The sequence below is a fragment of the Tympanuchus pallidicinctus genome, unplaced genomic scaffold (assembly GCF_026119805.1).
Source record: "Tympanuchus pallidicinctus isolate F22 unplaced genomic scaffold, pur_lepc_1.0 scaffold24, whole genome shotgun sequence".
Taxonomy (NCBI): Eukaryota; Metazoa; Chordata; class Aves; order Galliformes; family Phasianidae; genus Tympanuchus; species Tympanuchus pallidicinctus.
The window spans coordinates 9817167-9834685 of record NW_026294741.1 but is presented as its reverse complement, the minus strand read 5'-3'; the positions used below and the strand labels follow the sequence as shown (position 1 = coordinate 9834685).

At 59.1% G+C, this 17519-nt stretch overlaps 4 protein-coding genes across 4 annotated transcripts in view; 2 read left to right on the top strand and 2 right to left on the bottom strand.

The window, feature by feature from the left end:
• The first annotated feature begins 1910 nt into the window (after nt 1-1910).
• VPS37D (VPS37D subunit of ESCRT-I) lies at nt 1911-3412 on the top strand. The gene is made up of 4 exons (XM_052688797.1): nt 1911-2080; nt 2333-2504; nt 2618-2700; nt 2832-3412. The coding sequence occupies exons 1-4, from the start codon at nt 1958-1960 to the stop codon at nt 3222-3224; spliced, it is 771 nt and encodes a 256-aa protein (XP_052544757.1). The 5' UTR covers nt 1911-1957; the 3' UTR covers nt 3225-3412.
• A 3282-nt stretch (nt 3413-6694) lies between these two features.
• Nucleotides 6695-9210, bottom strand: DNAJC30 (DnaJ heat shock protein family (Hsp40) member C30). The gene is made up of 2 exons (XM_052689059.1): nt 8313-9210; nt 6695-7776 (listed from the first exon to the last, which is right to left on the bottom strand). Exon 1 carries the CDS (start codon nt 9157-9159, stop codon nt 8545-8547), a length of 615 nt encoding a protein of 204 aa, XP_052545019.1. The 5' UTR covers nt 9160-9210; the 3' UTR covers nt 6695-7776; nt 8313-8544.
• A 110-nt stretch (nt 9211-9320) lies between these two features.
• BUD23 (BUD23 rRNA methyltransferase and ribosome maturation factor) lies at nt 9321-13929 on the top strand. Its single transcript, XM_052688706.1, has 12 exons — nt 9321-9417; nt 9509-9546; nt 9635-9730; nt 9814-9896; nt 9968-10064; nt 10752-10848; nt 11170-11220; nt 11787-11872; nt 12082-12127; nt 12359-12420; nt 13348-13437; nt 13587-13929. Exons 1-12 carry the CDS (start codon nt 9370-9372, stop codon nt 13639-13641), a joined length of 849 nt encoding a protein of 282 aa, XP_052544666.1. The 5' UTR covers nt 9321-9369; the 3' UTR covers nt 13642-13929.
• A 317-nt stretch (nt 13930-14246) lies between these two features.
• Nucleotides 14247-17519, bottom strand: part of STX1A (syntaxin 1A) — a 50338-nt gene continuing 47065 nt past the window's right edge. Inside the window, exon 10 of the mRNA XM_052688704.1 lies at nt 14247-17362. Within this exon, the coding sequence (XP_052544664.1) occupies nt 17285-17362 (78 nt within the window). The 3' untranslated portion in view covers nt 14247-17284. The remainder of the gene's footprint in view (nt 17363-17519) is intronic.

Here is a 17519-nt window from a genome sequence, read left to right as displayed (position 1 = left end):
CACAGGGCCCTCTGTGGAGATGGGAGCATCTCCAGAACTGGAAGCACCCAAAGTTAAATGAGAGAGCAGATCTGGTTTGGGGTCAATTCTGCTATACAAAAGATGGACTAGAAAACATAAACGTGCATCTGCCAACAGTCAGTCATCCCCTAACCCAGAAGGGAACATCCGTCCCAGGAAAAGGCCATGTTTTCCATTGCAATGGGCACAGCATAGGGAGGGAGCGCCCAGGGCAGCTCCGTGACAGTGGCAGCGGCTGGAAGAGGTGGCAGCAATGGGAGGGTGGGTGGCAGGAAGGTGCTCCCCCCATGCACACACACTCCCACTGTCCTCAGAGTGGCTTTGGCTTCCAAAGCCAGAAGGTCCCATGCCATGGACTGTCACTGAGCAGGCTATGAAATAATGGTGCTGCTCCCCCTGTGCCTCTGCTGTTTCTAACGGCAGGCAAAATGGAGCTGCGATTGCACTGCCAGACCAAGAGGTGCTGCTGCTTTCTGCTCAAGCTCCCCAGGAGCAGAGCAGCAACATAGGCCAGGATGACCAAGAGGTCCCTTCCAACCCCTACGATTCTGTGATTCCGTGATCAGGAGACCAAATGGTCTGCTGTTCTGCTCAGGGGAGGGAAGGGACGCTGGTTTGGGGAAAGTGGTTTTAAGTTTGCCATTAGTTCTCACTGCTCTGGTCCATTAGCAACAGGCAGTAAATCATACTAATCTCCCTGTGCCAGGTCTGTATTGGATCTAACAGTAATTGGTGAGTGATCTTCCCTTCCTTATCTCAACACATTTGCCCTTTTCCATCCTATTTTCTCCCCCTGTCCTTCTGCAGAGAGGAGTGAGAACCACATGGTAAAGACCACGGTGGTAAGAGAGAGCCTGGGGAAAGGAAGACTTCCACTTGGGCCATTGTTGTGCAGTGATAGGTCAGGGGGCAACAGGCACAAACCCAGACAGTTCACATCAACACAGGGAAAAACTTTGCTGTGAGGGTGCCAGAGCCCTGGAAGAGCTGCTGAGGGAGGTGACATTCACAACCCGTCTGGATGCCTTCCTGTGCAACCTGCTGCACAGAACTGCTGGGGGAAATGGGACTGGGGGAGCTCCAGAGGTCCCTCCCCATCCCTGTAGTTCTGCGACTCCGTGCAGCTGCCCATCAGGGTGAAACCAGCTGTTGGTCAGTTAAGAACCAGCCTTTGTACAAGTCTCTGCAGGTGTGTCTTTAGATACAGCAAAGGTCAGGATGACCACCCTAGAAACTGCTGTAGTCATTTATTAGAGGAACTCCTAAATTCCTAAATCCTAAATGAAATACTGGACCCCACAGCCCCTTGCACGGTTTTCTCCTTCAGCACCAGCCAGGCAGGAGGACCTTGAGGGTGCAGCACTCAGTGCCTGTTTCCTACCAAGGTGCTGGTGGCACTTTGGGGTGCAGGGATGCTCCCTGAAGTTTCAGCAGGGGAGCAGAGTCTTGAGCCCTGAGCACGCTGAGGGCAGCAGCGGGCAGCAAAGCATTCAAGAGTGGCCTCAGTGCTAGCATGTGCACAGAATGCACAAGTGCAATGCAGGCCTACACACTGCGAAGCAGGATGTGCACAGCATAGTGCTGCATGGGGCACACAGAGCGGTGTAGGAGCTGCTCACTGCGCTGCGAGAGCCACCCCATCTGAGGCAGTGCTGCATACATACACGGAGCTGCAGCCTGCACACAGTGGGAGCAGCGCAGGTTGCACACAGCAGGTGCAGACGCACACAGCAGGTGCAGTGCAGGACGCAGTGTAGGCTCGATGCAGGATGCACGCAGAGGGTGCGGTGCAGAACGAGCACAGCCGAGGACGGCCCCGCGCACGCCGGCGGCCCCTTTAAGGCTGCGGGGCGGGGCGGCGCGGCGGGGCCGGGCGTGGGGTTGCGGCTCCCGGTGCTGGCGGCGGCGGCGGGGGGGCTCCGGCCGTGCCCGGCCCATGGCCCGGCCCCCGGCGCCTCCCGGGGCCCCGCGCTGCTTCGGGGCGCTGAGCACGGGGCAGCTGCGGGCGCTGCTGCAGGACGAGCCCCGGCTGCAGCGCGCCGTCCGCCTCAGCAGGAAGGTAGGGCCGGGCCGGGATGCGGTGAGGTGCGATGCGGTGCGATGCGGTGCGATGCGATGCGATGCGGTGCGATGCGGTGCGATGCGATGCGATGCGGTGCGGTGCGATGCGGTGCGGTGCGATGCGGTGCGGTGCGGTGCGGTGCGGTGCGGTGCGGTGCGGTGCGATGCGGTGCGGTGCGATGCGGTGCGGTGCGGTGCGATGCGGTGCGGTGCGCGCTTCGCGCTCCGCGCCGCTCACCGCCCGCCGCAGTTCCAGGCGCTGCAGCGGGAGCGGGAGGAGCGGCTGGCGGCCAACAGCGCGCTGGCCCGGGACAACCTGGCGCTGCGGCCGCGGCTGGAGGACGGGAAGGCGGCCCTGGCCATCAAATACCAGGAGTTGCGCGAGGTGCGCGAGGCGTGCCGGGCCAAGTTGCGGCGCCTGGGTGAGTGCGGAGCGATGGGTGCGGGGCTTCCCGGCGGGGGGAGCGCCCGTCGTGCCGGAAGGGGGGACCCCGGGAGGGGAGGTTCCCGGCAGCGCCGCGCTGTCCCCGCACAGAGGCGTACCTGGAGGAGTGCGGCCCGCAGCGCGCCCTGGATCGGCTCCGAGCCGCGCTGGACTCGTCCGAAGCGGAGGCGGAGGTGAGCGGGTGTGAAGCGGAGGCGGGTGAGAGCCCCGCGTTGTGCCCTGCCGTATGCGGGCACCGAGGGACGGCGCGGGGCTCGGGGTTTTGGGGGGACCTCGCCTGTACAACGCTCCGCCCGTCCCGCAGGCGCAGATGCAGAGGTTCCTGGCGCACGAGGTGCCCCTCGATGCCTTCCTGGAGTCCTTCTGCCGGAGCCGCGCGAGCTCCCACGTCTCTCGGACGCAGCTGGAGAAGCTACAGGAGCTGCTGCAGATGGGCCGGGACCCTGCGGGGGAGACCCCGGGGCTCAACCCTGCACCGGACCGCGGCGCGGCCTCCCCTAAAGCCCTGGAGCTGCGCTGCGGCTTCGTGCCCGCCGTCCTTGTCCCCGCGGCGGCCGTTGTACCCTTCGCCGTGCCGCCCAAGCACCGTCTCCCGGCCTTGGGACAGCCGCCGGTCGCCCCGCACCCTGCTCCGCACGCGACCCCGCTCAGCCCCCGGCCCTTCCGCCGCCGGGAGCCGGAGCCGCTGCAGCCGTAGAGGTGCGGGACCGGAGAACGGCGGGCGCGGAACTCCGGAAGCCGCTGCGTGCGGGGAAGAAACGGCTGCATCCGCTGCGGGAGGGGGGCAGAGCGTGCGTCGGTGGGCCCGGGAGGTTGGAGGCAGTGGGGAAGGAGGTCCGGCAGCACGGCCCGCTATGCGCTCCCCAAATAAAGGCTTGTTCCGCACCGCGTGGGTCCGGCTGTGAGCGGGGGGATGGGGCAGGGAGAGGCGGTTCCCTGGCTTGGAGAGACCCCTGGGCTGGGCTGCGCCCGGGGGTGGCAATGGCTGCTCCAGGGTGGACACAGAGCCCGTGAGCACGAGGAGTGCAGTTCCCCCCCGGCCAGGCGCCAAGTGTGGCCCCCCAGCTCAGCCCCACACATGGCAACGGTTTGGGGCCGTGTGGGGGCCTTGTGCCAAGCAGCTCCCCTTTGCTCCCAACACTCACGGGAGGTAAGCACAGCCTGGGTGCACCCTGCAGTGCTCTCAGTGCCCATTGCCCTCCTGACCCTGGAAAAGGCCACAGAGCGCTGAGCTGAGCTCTGGACATACCCCGTGTTGTCCCACACTGCTCTGCTGTGGTCCTCAGTCTCAGGGGGGATGGAGTCTCAGGAGATGCAGGCGGGAGGCAGTGGGGAAGCTCTGCATCTTTCAGCCACTGCCCTGTGGCACTCCTCCCCACTCCCATGCTGCTGATTCTGCCCTTTGGTTTGTTAAAACATGGCTTTAAGACGAGGATAAAGGGCCAGCCACAGGGATCATGCTGTACAGGTCCTCTCCCTGGAGAAGCTCTATGTCACCCATCTCAGGGCTGTGCTGGTGGGCTTTGCTGTGATGCCCCAGAGCCCTGAGGCTCAAGGCAGAGTTGAGAGAGCAGTGTGATGAGTGCTGCTGCACACACAGAGTGCCATGTGCTGAGCCACGAGGGCTCAGTGTGTGGGGTCTGGGGGTGAGCACAAGGCTTTTCCTTGGGGATCTGGCTACTCACGTTTGGGAGAGAAAGGCCAACACAGCACATGGCTCAGGCGGAGCACTTGCATGGGCTGAACGCTGGCAGTGGTGTGGAGATGTGCCAGTTCCCTGCAAGACAAGACCTGAAGCAGCACTGGGACTGGGACTGGCACTGGAGTACGTGTGGCTGTCTCGGAGGAGTCACAGCATCCAGAACACAGCACAGCTGCCGGTGTGCCTGGCGCCTCCCACTGGGCTGCCAGGGCCAAGTGCTCCCGGGCTCAGCATCAGCTCCAGGACCCCTCTGACCCGAGAAGCATGAGTTCCTTTAGGCGAGCAACAGCCTCTCCCAAGCCCATGAAGGCAGTCAGAAACACAAACCCACAGCGAGGCGCGATCCTGTGCCACACTGCAGCAGCCTTAACTGATTTTTCTCTGTGGGTCCTGCAGCCCCTCTGGGTCCCTGCCTGGCTCATGAGTGGTGGGACTGCACAACCACACTGGGTGGAGCTGGCTGCCCCAGCCTGGCGCATTTGGGCTTGGTGGGCCAGCAGTAGCCGTGGGCAGGCAGGAGTGCCCCAGTGCAGGCAGGTGCCTGGACACCCTGCACGCCACAAGGCTGCTCTGCAGGGGATAAAATCCCTGGGGTGGGGCTGCCAACAGCAGTGGTGACGTGGTACAGTATTCCCCCTGGGTCTCCCTGTGTGGCAGTGCAGAGCTAGCAGCAAGGCTGTTAATGGGGAACTCTATTAACAGAGGTGCACTGCAGGGCATGCTTGAATGGGAGGGGAGCAGTTGCTGCCAATCGTGCAGCTCTGCCTTGGGACTTTGCACCAGGACCCACTGCAGCAGGGCTGGGGGCACTGCTCTGCCCACGGACCCCAGGGCAAAGCAGGTCTGGGGCTGTCCCAGGATCCCACAGTCCCCTTGCTGCTGCTCAGGACCCCTGCTTGCCCAGTCTGCAGCTCCCTTGGTCCTGCCCACAGGCCTGCCACGCACCAGGTCCTTCCTGGCTTCTCCAGATGGCTGAAGAGGCCCTGAGGCACGGAACCCCTATGCCCACACACCACTCCACTCACAGCCAGGGAGAGCAGCCCATGACTGGCCTGGGGGAGGGCAGCCAGCGCAGCAACAAGCATGTGGCCTTTGCAGGCAGCTCATGAGCTCCTGTGCCCCCTCAGGCTGCAGGGCAGCCATGGCTGCAGGTATGGGGGCAGCGCCTGCAGCTCCCAAGTAGCAGCAGGAAGGCAGCAATCACAGCACTGCTGCTGCAGCACCAACCTGTGGACTGTGCCTGACTTCCAAGGGCTGGCAGGCTCTGTGCAGACCCGTTTCACTTTGCAGGGAGCTTTCATTTGATTCAGCATCGCAACAGCTAAGCTTTGCTTTTGTCCTCTTTCCCTTTTTTCTCCATGAGCTGCTGATCCCCGTGGGCTTTTACAACTTACACGGTCCCTGCTGTGACACTGCAGCTGTCACAGCTCAATCCTGCCAGATGTTCTCTGGCACTCGTGGCACAGGTAGCTCACAAAGAGTGTGCTCACCTGGCTAAAGGAAAGCCGTGTGCTCCTGGCAGCTCTCCATCAGGGAAAACAACTGGGGAATGAGAATAAATATTGAACATGATGACAGCATGGACACAATGCAATGGGAGGCTAGAAACCTCAGGTGCTGGAAAATGGCTGCTGGTCTGTGAATCCGGATGACCTCCAACCTCTAGGCACCTGATTTCCTGACTTCTGTCTTGCAGCAGCTGGCCATTCTGCCCAAGAAACAGAGGTGACAAACTGGAGAAACCAATGTCCAGCTTTTGGCTGGAATAGAGCTACTTCACTGGAACAGGCTGCCCAAGGAGGCTGTGGATGCCCCATCCCTGCAGGCATTCAGGCCAGGCTGGACGTGGCTCTGGGCAGCCTGGGCTGCTGGCTGGCGACCTGCACACAGCAGGGGGTTGGAGCTGGATGAGCGCTGTGGGCCTTTCCAAGCCAGGCCATTCTGTGATGCTTTTCTTCCTATTAGCAGGTATGGTGCTGGTAACATCCCAGACACAGGGATGTTACTTTTGGGGTGTTACAGTGTCTGGTTGTAATGGGCGTGCATACTGTATACAAAGTGCAAAAATAGCACTATGGCAGCTAATGGGAAGAAAATCCCCCCATACTCTGCATACCAGGCTTCCCCTCCTCCAAACAAACCCAGCAGCAAAGCTGAGCATTTACTCACCTCTTCCAAAGCAGTGAACCCAGCAGATACGTCACAGCTCAGCCCAAGCACATCAGAGGCAGCACTGTTTGTAGCAGCAGGAGTGAAGTCTGCCTGCAGAAGCCATCCCACCCACTCCCAGTGACTGCAAGCTGCCCCTCCAACAGGTCTCAGGGTAAAAAAGGCACCTCCTCACAAGCATCATTTTCAGGCTACTGTGGTCACTGAGTGAACACCCTCCCACCTCCCACTTTCCAGCAAGTACAAAGAATATTTACTTCTCAAGCCTGTCAAAAGAAAGACACGTCAGTTCATCATTAGTTTATGGATGGATAATTTTAATGTTCAGGATGTGTCACGGAGACCTGAAGAGGAACAGGAAGAACCAGCAATATGAACTGCCCTCACCACCACGGTAAGGCACATTGATGAGCCCAGCTTTAGTGCCTTGATTTCAGACACAAGCACAGATCAGGAGAGCCAGACGTCTCACAGGAGTGCTTCCCTGTCCAGTGCCAGGGACCAGAGCAGTGCCAGCAGCACAGCGCTCAGCTCCTCCTGCTCCATGCTGCACTACACCCAACCCACTCCCTGCCTGGAAGCCCGAGCACCATACACGAAGGGACCAACCCAAAGACAATGTGCGTTTGGCAGGACAGCCTTAAAAACTGGCAAATCACTACACCAGGAACCAAAGAGATGCTCCTTGTAGCACCCGCTGCTTCCATGGCTGTGCAGAGCTCTTCCAGCCTGTGAGAGAATTGCTGCTGGCCAAGCTCTTCCTGCGAAGTCGCCTCTGGGGGCAGTAGGGGATGAGGCTCACTGCACAGAAGTGCATGGCTGTGCTGGCACAGAGCAACAGCTTTAGACGCTTCCACTCTACAACCAGTGCCCTTGAATGCCAGGCTCCCCCTGCTCTCCACATGCTAATGTTTCAGGACTATAATCACAACAACAGAGGATCCTGGAAAGCTCTCTTTTCCTGCGCTGAATTTGACCAAACACACAGCAGCCTCTGCAGTTAAGAGTGGTACAGTTCTTTCCAGAAGAGACAGGAGACTCTCCTGTAGCAGCACGTACCACCTACCAGTACACTGCACTCTGCCCTGCCGCTGCCTCGGGCTCAGCTCAGTATCACAGAGTATCAGCACAGTATCAACAGTATCACAACTCTAATCACAGAACTCCATCGCTGAAAAACACGAGGTGTTTGCTTTTGTTTGTAATGGGAGAAATCACAACCCTGCGTCACAGCAGTGAGGGGACAGCACGGCTTTGGCACAGTCCAGCCCAGCAAACAGCGCAAAGTACTGCAGACGTCGTCCTTGGCACTCCGGGTGTTGCAACACAGTGTTCCAGCAAGCTTCGCTCTCTGCCAGCAGTACCATGTAGGTAAAACCTTCACCCAAGGAAAGACAGGCACTCTTAGAGACAATCTTCAGTTCCTGAATCACTTCAGTACTTAACTAGGAAATACTCCTATGTGCAAAAAGTGCTCACAGACATGTCAAACACAAATAATGCCACTGACAAAAGCGTACTGCTCCCAGCCCAACGGCCGTACGGACAGCAAAGCTCCTAGCAAGCCCTCACCAAGGCGGGCTGCCATGCACAGCCAGGTGTTTGGGGCAGCACCTCCGGGTGATGGCACACGCTGACCGGGACACAGGCAACCAGAGGCCCACGTTCCATTCCTTCAGGCTGCCGAAACCGAGAGCTCTGCGCTCAGCACAGTGAGGCAGGCCCCAAGCAGAGAAACACAGGGTCACAGTGCAGGCTGGAGACCAGCGCTCAATAAATGTACCAAGTGTGACAGCACAAAGGCAGCGACTTGGGATTATGGAACCCACAGAGAGAAGTTACTTGACATCAGTGACAGCATCTCCAGGAATGCATGCAGCACACAGACACCGCTGGCAATTATTTAATCTCTACCGTGGCTCAGCAGAACAGAGATGTGGTTCCCACCGGGGTCACAGCACAGTGCCAGTGGAGTAGATGTCAGGGGCCACAAAGGTCCGTGTCCCCGCCGGGCGCCTCGCGTGGGGTCTGCTGGCAAACGAGGCATGTGGTGGCAGTGTGGGGCCGTACAGCTATAGAAGCAATGCCGAGCCCCCACACAGGTCCCACACAGCCAGAGGGCTGCCAGCACCGCGCCGGCCCGCAGCTACTTGAGGCCGTAGAGCATCGCGAAGCCCAGCACGAAGACCAGCCCAACCGTGAGGTCCGTCAGGAACCGTAGGCGGCCCTGGGCCGCGGCCTCTTCCCGGCAGAGGCGCAGCCGCTCCCGCCGCGCCCGCAGCGCCCGCTCCCGCTCCAGCTGCTCGCCGTAGTGCGCGCGGTAGAAGGCGTCGAAGTCGAAGGGCGGCGGCACGGGGCCGCGGCGGGCGGCGGCGGCGCGGGCGGGGGACGGAGCGGCGGGAGCGCGGCTCGAGGGCCGGGGGGCGCCGCGCACGTCGTCGCGGCTGAGGGCGCCGAGGTCGTACTTGCGGCGCAGCGCGGCGCTGCCCAGCACGCGGTAGGCCTCGCTGACGGCGGCAAAGCGCTCGGCGGCGGCCGCGCTGCCCGCGTTGCGGTCCGGATGGAAGCGGAAGGACTGCCGGTAGTACGCCGCCTTGATCTGAGCCGGCGTGGCGGTGGGCGGGACGTCCAGCACCTCATACAGCGTGCGGCGCGGCGCCTTGCCGCTCCCCGAGCTCCCGCCGCAGCGCGGGGCCGCGCCCAGCCCCAGCCCCGGTCCCGGGAGCAGGAGGCGCCGCAGGCCCAGCGGCAACGGACCCATCGCTCAGCGCCCGCGCGCCGCCATCTTGCCCGAGGCGCGACGTCACTCTGGCGCGACGTCACTCTGGCGCGACGTCACTCTGGCGCGACGTCACTCTGGCGCGACGTCACTCTGGCGCGACGTCACTCTGGCGCGACGTCACTCTGGCGCGACGTCACTCTGGCGCGACGCAGAGACGCGCGGCGCCGTGCGGTGACATCATCAAGCAGCATGGCGAGCGGCGGGCGGCGGCCGGAGCACCGCGGGCCTCCCGAACTGGTGCGGGCGGGGTGGGCCGGGCCGTGCGGGCAAACCGGGCCGGGCCCGGGCTCACATCCCACTCCCCCCCCTTTCCATTCTGCTGTTGCAGTTCTACGATGAGACGGAGGCACGGAAGTACACTCAGAAGTACGGCGGGCGGTGGGACCGGGGGCTTGGGCGGGGAGTCCGCGTGTGCCGCAGTGCCTCCGCCCACCCGCCGTCTTTCGCCCCGCAGCTCCCGCGTGGCCGAGATCCAGGCGCAGATGGCGGCGCGGGCCGTGGAGCTGCTGGCGCTGCCCGAGGGACGGCCGTGCCTCCTCCTGGACGTGGGGTGAGCGGCGCGCAGCGGGGGGGCGGGGCGGGGCCGTCCCGGGAGGGCGCCGTGAGCCGCCGTTGTCCCCTTCCCGTCTGCAGCTGCGGCTCCGGACTGAGCGGGGAGCACATCTCCGAGGAGGGGCACTTCTGGATCGGGGTGGACATCAGCCGCGCCATGCTGGGTGAGCGTCCCTCCGCACCCCTTTGCAGGGAGTGCCGCGGGCGTGCGCTGAGCGCTGCGCTCCCTGCACAGATGTGGCTGTGGAGAGGGAGGTCGAAGGAGATCTGCTCCTCGCGGATATGGGCGATGGCATTCCCTTCAGGCCTGGCACGTTTGATGGCTGTATCAGGTGAGTCTGAGCACCTGAACGAGCCCTCTGCAGTGTGCACAGTGTGCTCGTCTTGTGTGAGAGAGCACTGCGACTCTCCTCGCTCTGCTGGCACGTGCAGCGCTGTGGGCTGTCTGACTGTTTTTGTGGCAGTGAATCAGCAGGATATTTGGACTAAGTAAATTACAGGTGATGTACTTTCAGGTGAGTTGAGATGTGCACCAAAGCATTTCGGATCGAGGGACTGGCCTCACAGCTGAGAAGAGGTTTGATGGTTGGTTTGGGGGCGAAGGCCTGGAGGAAATAAACACTTTTGTTAGAGAATGCTTCTTAAAGGTACTGGTACAGCGAGCAGGGGCTCTCTGTCACCAAACGTCGTGCTCTCTTTGGGGTCACTCTGGCAAAACCTGTGTGGCTACTTATGGACTTTGTTAGGGCCACAACCAAGCACCTGAACACTCTCCTAAAGGAGAGGTATGGTATTTCTGTTGCTTGAGTAACTGCTGCACCAGGTTGCTCGTAGCATGACATAGTGAGTCTCTATAGTGGCTTTACCACAAAGTAAGGTAAGGCTATATGGAGAAAAATGAATAATTTTCTCTGAAGCCAAGCACACGCTCAGTACTAAAAGAATGCTCAAAGGTAGGTGGGAGGCGCTGCTGAGGAATTGATGGTTCAGTGTCCTGCGGGTCTTGATTTCTTTTGCAGTATCTCTGCAGTGCAGTGGCTTTGTAACGCTGACAAGAAGTCACACAGTCCTCCAAAACGCCTTTATCGGTTCTTTTCAACTCTTTATACTGCCTTGGTAAGTGTCATGCTCTCTCAGTCAGCCCTCTGCCTATTTTGATATCCCCACCTCTGCCTTGTAGCAAGACTTTGAGTAACTGAAATGTAGGATTAGCTGCAGCACCCATTCCTTGACTGCTTCCCTGTCTGCACAGTGCCTGTGTTTCTGCAGTTCCTGCTGCTAGCCCTGTGCCTTGTTGTGCTCTGGTGACTCTGGCTCTGCCATCTGAGCTGCTCTCCTGGGAAAGTTCTCCAGGAGGCTTCCTGAGGGTTGTGGACTGGGCAGTAAGAGGGGAAGCCTGCTCTAAGCCATGCTTGTGACTTACCTTGTTTCCCACAGGCCCGAGGATCCCGAGCCGTACTGCAGCTGTACCCTGAGAACTCAGAACAGGTACAGCAGTGAAGTGACATGCATGTTTAAGGCTCAGGATGCATTATGTTTTCCTGCATTGGGTCTTTGTGTCCTTCCTCCCACCTGTAAAGCTCTGCAAGAACTAGAGGGGGGAAAAAAAAAGAAAAAAAAAAAACAACCAACAGTTAGGAGAATGCCCTATGTCTTTTCCCCTGTTCACAGTTGGTCTTGGGCTGAGCCTTAAAATCCAAGGAATTGGCAGGATGTGATCTACAGCTGCTGTGCAGCGTGTTCCTTTGTGTGATGGGTTTGAAGACTGGGCTGTTGTAGTCATCAGTGCTGTAGTTAATTTCCTAAGGCTGGAAAATCCTTCCCTGTATCCCCCTCTGAGAATCTGCTCTTCCAGTTAACCCAGGGTAGGCAGAGGAGCAGGGAGAACTAAGGAAATGCTGCAGACTTTTGTCTGGATCCTAACGCAGAGCTGAGGGCTTGGGACAGGGTTTAACAGGAGCAGGGTTGACTTGTCTTTGGCACACACAGGCCACGCAGGCCACGCAGGGCGGTGAGTGCGAAATAAATGTCTTTCGTTCGTGCTCCTTTTTCAGCTGGAGCTCATCACTGCCCAAGCCATGAGAGCTGGCTTCACTGGTGGCATGGTCGTAGATTACCCCAACAGCACCAAAGCTAAGAAGTGAGTCCTGTGTCTTTGTGTATGGGCATGTGTGGGGTGAAGCATAGCTTCAGCAGCTGTTATTGTAAGCTGTGCTCCTTTCTCCCAGGATACAGTCCTGGGCAGAGATGACAGCTTGGATCTGACTGTATTGTAAAAGCTGACAGTCTTGCTTCAGAACTGGGAATCGCGCGGTGACTCCTCGCTTCACGCTCCTCTTGTTCTTTCAGGTTCTTCCTCTGTCTCTTTGTTGGGACATCTGGCACGTTACCAAAGGTAAGGAACTCAGCCAAGCAGCAGAAATGGCTGCCGGCTGATGTGGAAGAGCTGTGGGCCGGGGGCAGCCCCATGTATGCAGATACAGCTTATGTGTTTCTTTGCCTCAATTTCTGGGAAATCAGCTTGCTTCTGCCACAGTCCTTCTCGTGGCGAAGCACTGCTCCCCATAAATGGATGGCAGTGACCATCGGCTCTGTCTTCTCCAGATGAAAGGTCTCTGTTTTTCAGGGCCTTGGTACTGAGTGTGCTGATGGAGAAGAGATACGTCAGGCAAAATTCACCAATGAGAGGTATTGTTTGCTTAGTGGAGTTGTCCCCAGGTGTCAGAGGGTGTGAGAACTCAGTTTTGCTGGCTGAGGACTGCGGTGCTGCCATGCATAAAACGGCTGGAGGGAGGGGATGGGGGCACTAAGGTGGCTCTCTGCAGCCCAGATGGGCACTGCTCTGTCGTGCTGAAGGGATGGGCAGGACAAGCTGCTTCGACTAGAGAGCTTTGCAGTGCTGTCAGGGAGCTGTCCTTGATGCTTACTGTGAAACTGCAGCTGAGCAATTACTTGGAGGTGCACTTCTGTCCGGCACTCAGTGCTGGAGCATAGGCCGTTGATGGTGGGAGGGAGGTTGTTTTCAGGAGGTTGTTTTTTGGTGGGAAGGCTATGTCTGAAGTCTTACATTCCATTCTTTCCCCAGTGAATTTTTCTGCTGTGATTGCATAGCAGCTGCTTGGGTGGTTTTTCCTTCTGGCCAGGTCTCCTCCCGTGGTAGCGCTGCAAGGAGGAGTCCCTCTTGCAGCCAGTGGGAAGAGACAGAGAATAAAAAGCAGAGGAAAGTCGTCGTGGCTGCCAGGAGCTGGTGGCTGTCATGTTTTCCTGCCTCTTACACTGCGGTGCTCTGCTCACTCAGTCCAGAGGGCATCTTGTCATTAAGGCTGTAGCACAGCTGACAGCCTGTTGGGAAACTGGGGCCTTTGCTGCATTCAGAGTAGGGCAGACAAGGAGCATGTATCAGATACAGCAGAGGGCAGTGCTGGCCTGCTGCAGCTGTGAAGGGTAGGTGTCTCTTTGCTCAGAGTCAGGGCTGGTGGCAGCCTCCCTCCTGCAGCAGTGCCTGGGCTTGGACGGTGTGGCCACACCTTGCTGTTTCTGAGTGGGAATCCTCCAGAGCACAGAGGTGTGCCCCCACTCCAGTTCCTCCCTAGCTTCTGTTTGCTCTCTTTGTAGGATACGATTCAGAAATGCCAAGGGCAAGTCTGTGAAGAAAAGCCGGGACTGGATTCTTGAGAAGAAAGAACGCAGACGACGACAGGGCAAGTAAGTTCAGCTGGGTCCCGCTTCAGCTGAGGCTGACTGCTGGCCTGGCTTGCTATCACCCGCTTAGACTTCTGCCATGATCTACCTTCCCTTCCTGTCCCAGAGTGGCCTGTGGATCACACTGAGCTGCTCTTTGCTTTTCTCCCCAGGGAAGTGCGGGCAGACACAAAATACACCGGTCGGAAGCGCCGCCCTCAGTTCTGATTTGCTGTGGACATTACTGACATGGAGGATTGTGTGCTGGCCTCGTTAGTGAGCCTCTTGTGGATGGCCCCAATGGGCTTCCTAGGCCTGGGACTTGCAGGAGCCACGGTGACCTGTCTCAACAACTGTATACTGGCTCAGGTGCAGCCAAACTGCTAACTTCAAAGCTTCCAGCTGTTTTCTTTGTGAAGAGAAAGCAGCACAGCGTTCTGGCCACTTGGAGCTTCAGGCAAGCCCAGAGCATTATATGCAGACTTTTCTCTAAACAGTCAACAGGTTGAAAGAGTTGCTGGTCTCCTGTGTCATGTCAGTGCAGGGGAGCACTGAGCTGGGAAACAGAGTAGCTGGTTCCTTGCCAGCTTCCCCTCTGTGTGCCAGGAAGTAGCCAGGCAGTATTAGAGGTGTGTGTTCCATGGGTGCACCTCTTCTGGGCAGGTGGGCACAGCTGTTATTTGAGCTCTCCTGCGGTGACTCCTCTCGCATGTTCTTCACATCAGCCCCCCTGTCTGTGTTACTGCTCTGAGGGTGTTGGAGTCTCCCCACCCCAGTCCTTGCTCCCTGTCACTTCCACCCTTCCCCTTTAACAGAAGTGCCAGCCAGAGCTCTACAGTTACAAATGTTTATTCTACATAAAAATTCCACAAAATGGGAAGCTGTTTTGCACCCAAAGCTTTTGGGAGAAGAAAGGCAGGCCAGCAGAGTGGGAAAGGGGGAAAGGGTGAAGGAGATAAGAGGCAACAATACAGTGTCATCCAGCCCAGTGAGACAGAGCAAGCCAGGGTCAAGATCCACATAGAAAACAAGGACACTTAGCTCACAGTACAGCAACAGTACAACTCCACAGGGGGCTTGGAAAGCCTTCAAGTACATTACTTACTAAAAAAAAATAATAATAAAAAAAGAAAAAAAAACCCAAAACAATCCTCAGTTCAAGTGCAAGCTGTGTGTGCCCCACACTGCTCGTAAAATACTGCATCAACATGCTCCCGGCGCTGGGGGGCAGGTGGCACTTGGAACAGAGGTGGTGGAACCCAAAGGACAAGTGGGCTGAGGTTGGAGGTTAGAAAGAAAAAGTGAAATGTTTCCCCAAAGCACAACCACGCTGTTGGTGATTTGGTCTGTACATGCAATGACAGGCAGGTAAAAAGGAACTGAACGGGGCTTCCCGTAGTGCAGGGTAATTATTGCACCAAAACACCCTTCCCTCACAGTGAGGGCAGTGCGAGACAGCCTGCGGGGCAGCGATGGCAGCGTGCTCCTCTGCCTCCCTCGTGCCAGAGCCTGCGGCCACTGCTGCCTGCGCAGACCCAGTGAAGCGCCAGTGGCAGAATCACGGCTCTGCTGCCGGCAGTGGCAGCGCTCACAAGGAACAAGCGTCAGCTGTTCACTATTCTGGGCCTCGTGCCTTTACTGGGGCGGGCTGCAGCCCTGATGTCATGTGAGCTTGTGCCACAGGAACCACTTGGAAGAAAAGTATCCCCTTGTGCTAGCAGTGGGCATTGCTACGGGGAGAGCCTGAGATGAACTTCCTTGCCTGCCTGCCTAGGAGCGGTGCTACCAGCAGTAGTTTTATTGCTTCCCATGGGGGCCTGGTGCTCTCCCTCACTCAACAGGGCACTGTGTGCAAACTGCAGGAGCAGGCACTTGCACAGTGGGGCACGTCAGCCCCAGCTCTGTGCCCCATAGCCAGACATGCCCACAAAGCAAGGGCTGTGCCCATGCCCAACCGCCACGCTGGAGGGGAGCTTCACACCCAGCCTGTCCCTGCTGGCAGCAATCCCAGTGCCCCAGACCCTCGTGCCCACACAGCCTGCAGCACTGGAGCTCACACCGGTCACCACAGGAATGTGAAAGAAGGAGGTTCCAGTCTTGGATGTCTGACAGCCACAGCTGGACACACTCCCCATCAGCAGCCAAATGCAAGCAAGGGCCGCGTGGTGATGGTGGCAGGGAGCACTGCATTCTAGTCTGCACTCTCCTTCTGAAAGCATGCTGTGCAAGGCTGGTGCCAGCACTGGATGGAGCTGGGTGGGAGCAGGGCTCAGCTCCAGCAAGGCCTGCCCTTACCCTGCCTTGTAGCTCAAGCCCCTCAGCCCTTGGGGAATGTGGAGGCTGGATGCACTCGTCTGGCCCTGGTTGGAGTGGGGAAACAGCATTCTGCCTGCAGCTGTGTGTGCTGCCACAGTGACCCTTTTCTGCTATCAGTGCCTGGGCTCACATCCAACTTCCACCCCAGTGCATGACTGCAAGCTTGGCACCACGCACCTGCCCTGCTCAGGCTCCTCCACAGTGCTTTGGCACTTTGTGAGCAAGCCACAGCACTGCAGTCCCCTGAGGAGCACAAGGGCAGAGCCCTGCAACCATCCGGAGGCAGGAGCACAGGGATGACAGCCCGGTGGCAATGCAGGCCTCTCTGCTGCAGCAGTCTCAGGTCACCTGCAGCAGGCAGCACATGGCTGCAACCCACAGTGTGTGGATGTCTCACTGGGTGGCCTGGGGAAGGGCAGGCAGTGTGGCACTGTCCCAGGAGAAGGTGGCAGGCAGATGTTAGGATGTGGCGGAGTTGGAAGGAGCAGTCAGGCATTGCCCTACTCAGGAGTTGGTGGCACAGAGGAAGAGGAAGAGGAGGAGGAAGGCTGCTGCTCCTAGTTTGTGGGGGTGGATGCAACAAGGGCTGCTCCCTGGGACTGTGGCAGGAGCAAGCTCTCCTGCCTCCAACCCCCAGCCCGAGGGCGCTGTGTGGAGGGGCAGTGCTGGGCACATCCTGGCTCCCAGGGGGCACCACCGGGGCTGTGGGTGTCCGAGCTATTCCCAAACACTGACAACCAGAGCCAGGCCTGGGGGTGGTAAAACCCAGGGTCACTGTGTGCCGGAGCTGAGTAAAGAACAAGGAAGATGTGGAGCAGGGCAGGCAGCCAGTGAAACTCGCTGCCCTTAAAGTCCCTGTGACCTTTTGCTCTGCCAGCCTGGTGCTGGGCCACAGCACTGAGCCCATGCAGCTGTCCCCATCCCCAGGCTTCAGCAATGGACCCCATGCTGCTCCATTGGGCAGGGCTGGAACACAGCCACTCACCACGCAGCACCCACTGGCAGCAGCAGCACACCCAGCAGCAGCACCGGGCACCTGCAGCAGGGCAGCAGGGATGGAGGGCCTGGGAAGCACCCCGTAGGAGAAGCAGCCAATGAAAGTGGTTTGCAAGCACAGATGCGGCTGACAGACATGAGAGCTTTGGCCGGAGGTGATGGGAAAAGCTGGGGGGAGGCTGCCTGGACTCTGTGTTCCTGAGGAGCCTGTAACACCCCACGCTGGTCTCATCTCTGGGTGTCACCGACAGGCTCCTGGCCCAGCACAGTGCCCAACAGTACCTCTGTTCCCCCGCTCCCGGCAGCCTCCCAGGCCGAGCAGTGATGAGAGCTTGGGTTGCCCCGAAGGTCCCCCTCACACCCATCACCGTCCCCTGCACCCCATCTGCGCCCCGGGGCCGGCGCTCCCTCCACACAGATGCACCGCACACACAGCATCACAAACAACCATGCATTAGAAACTGAAATGCTGCTGGGGGCTCCGGGGCTGCATGGTTCGCTCCGGCCCCACAACACGCGCGGCTCCGTCCGTCACACGCAAGCAGTCCTGTCGGGGAGTCTAGCCGAAAATGCCGCCAAAGGTGGAGGCGATGACGATACCCAGGATCACGCAGCAGATGATGATCATGATCTTCTTCTGCTCGGGTGTCCCAGCACCGAAAGGGAGAGAGGGGAGAGGGGGCCGTGAGTGCTGGGGGCTGGGGCCTGCCCGGCTCCCCGGGCTCTGACCCTCCTTCAGCTTGGGGAACAGGACAGTGCTTGGGGTCAGAGCTCTACTGCCTTTCTCCACCGCC

Coding starts and splice junctions, on each gene's coding strand:
- VPS37D (XM_052688797.1), top strand. CDS start 1,958: ATGGCCCGGCCCCCGGCGCCTCCCGGGGCCCCGCGCTGCTTCGGGGCG. Junction 2,081..2,332: donor CCGTCCGCCTCAGCAGGAAG/GTAGGGCCGGGC, acceptor CGCCCGCCGCAG/TTCCAGGCGCTGCAGCGGGA. Junction 2,505..2,617: donor GGCCAAGTTGCGGCGCCTGG/GTGAGTGCGGAG, acceptor GTCCCCGCACAG/AGGCGTACCTGGAGGAGTGC.
- BUD23 (XM_052688706.1), top strand. CDS start 9,370: ATGGCGAGCGGCGGGCGGCGGCCGGAGCACCGCGGGCCTCCCGAACTG. Junction 9,897..9,967: donor CATCAGCCGCGCCATGCTGG/GTGAGCGTCCCT, acceptor CTCCCTGCACAG/ATGTGGCTGTGGAGAGGGAG. Junction 12,421..13,347: donor GCAAAATTCACCAATGAGAG/GTATTGTTTGCT, acceptor CTCTCTTTGTAG/GATACGATTCAGAAATGCCA.
- DNAJC30 (XM_052689059.1), bottom strand. CDS start 9,159: ATGGGTCCGTTGCCGCTGGGCCTGCGGCGCCTCCTGCTCCCGGGACCG.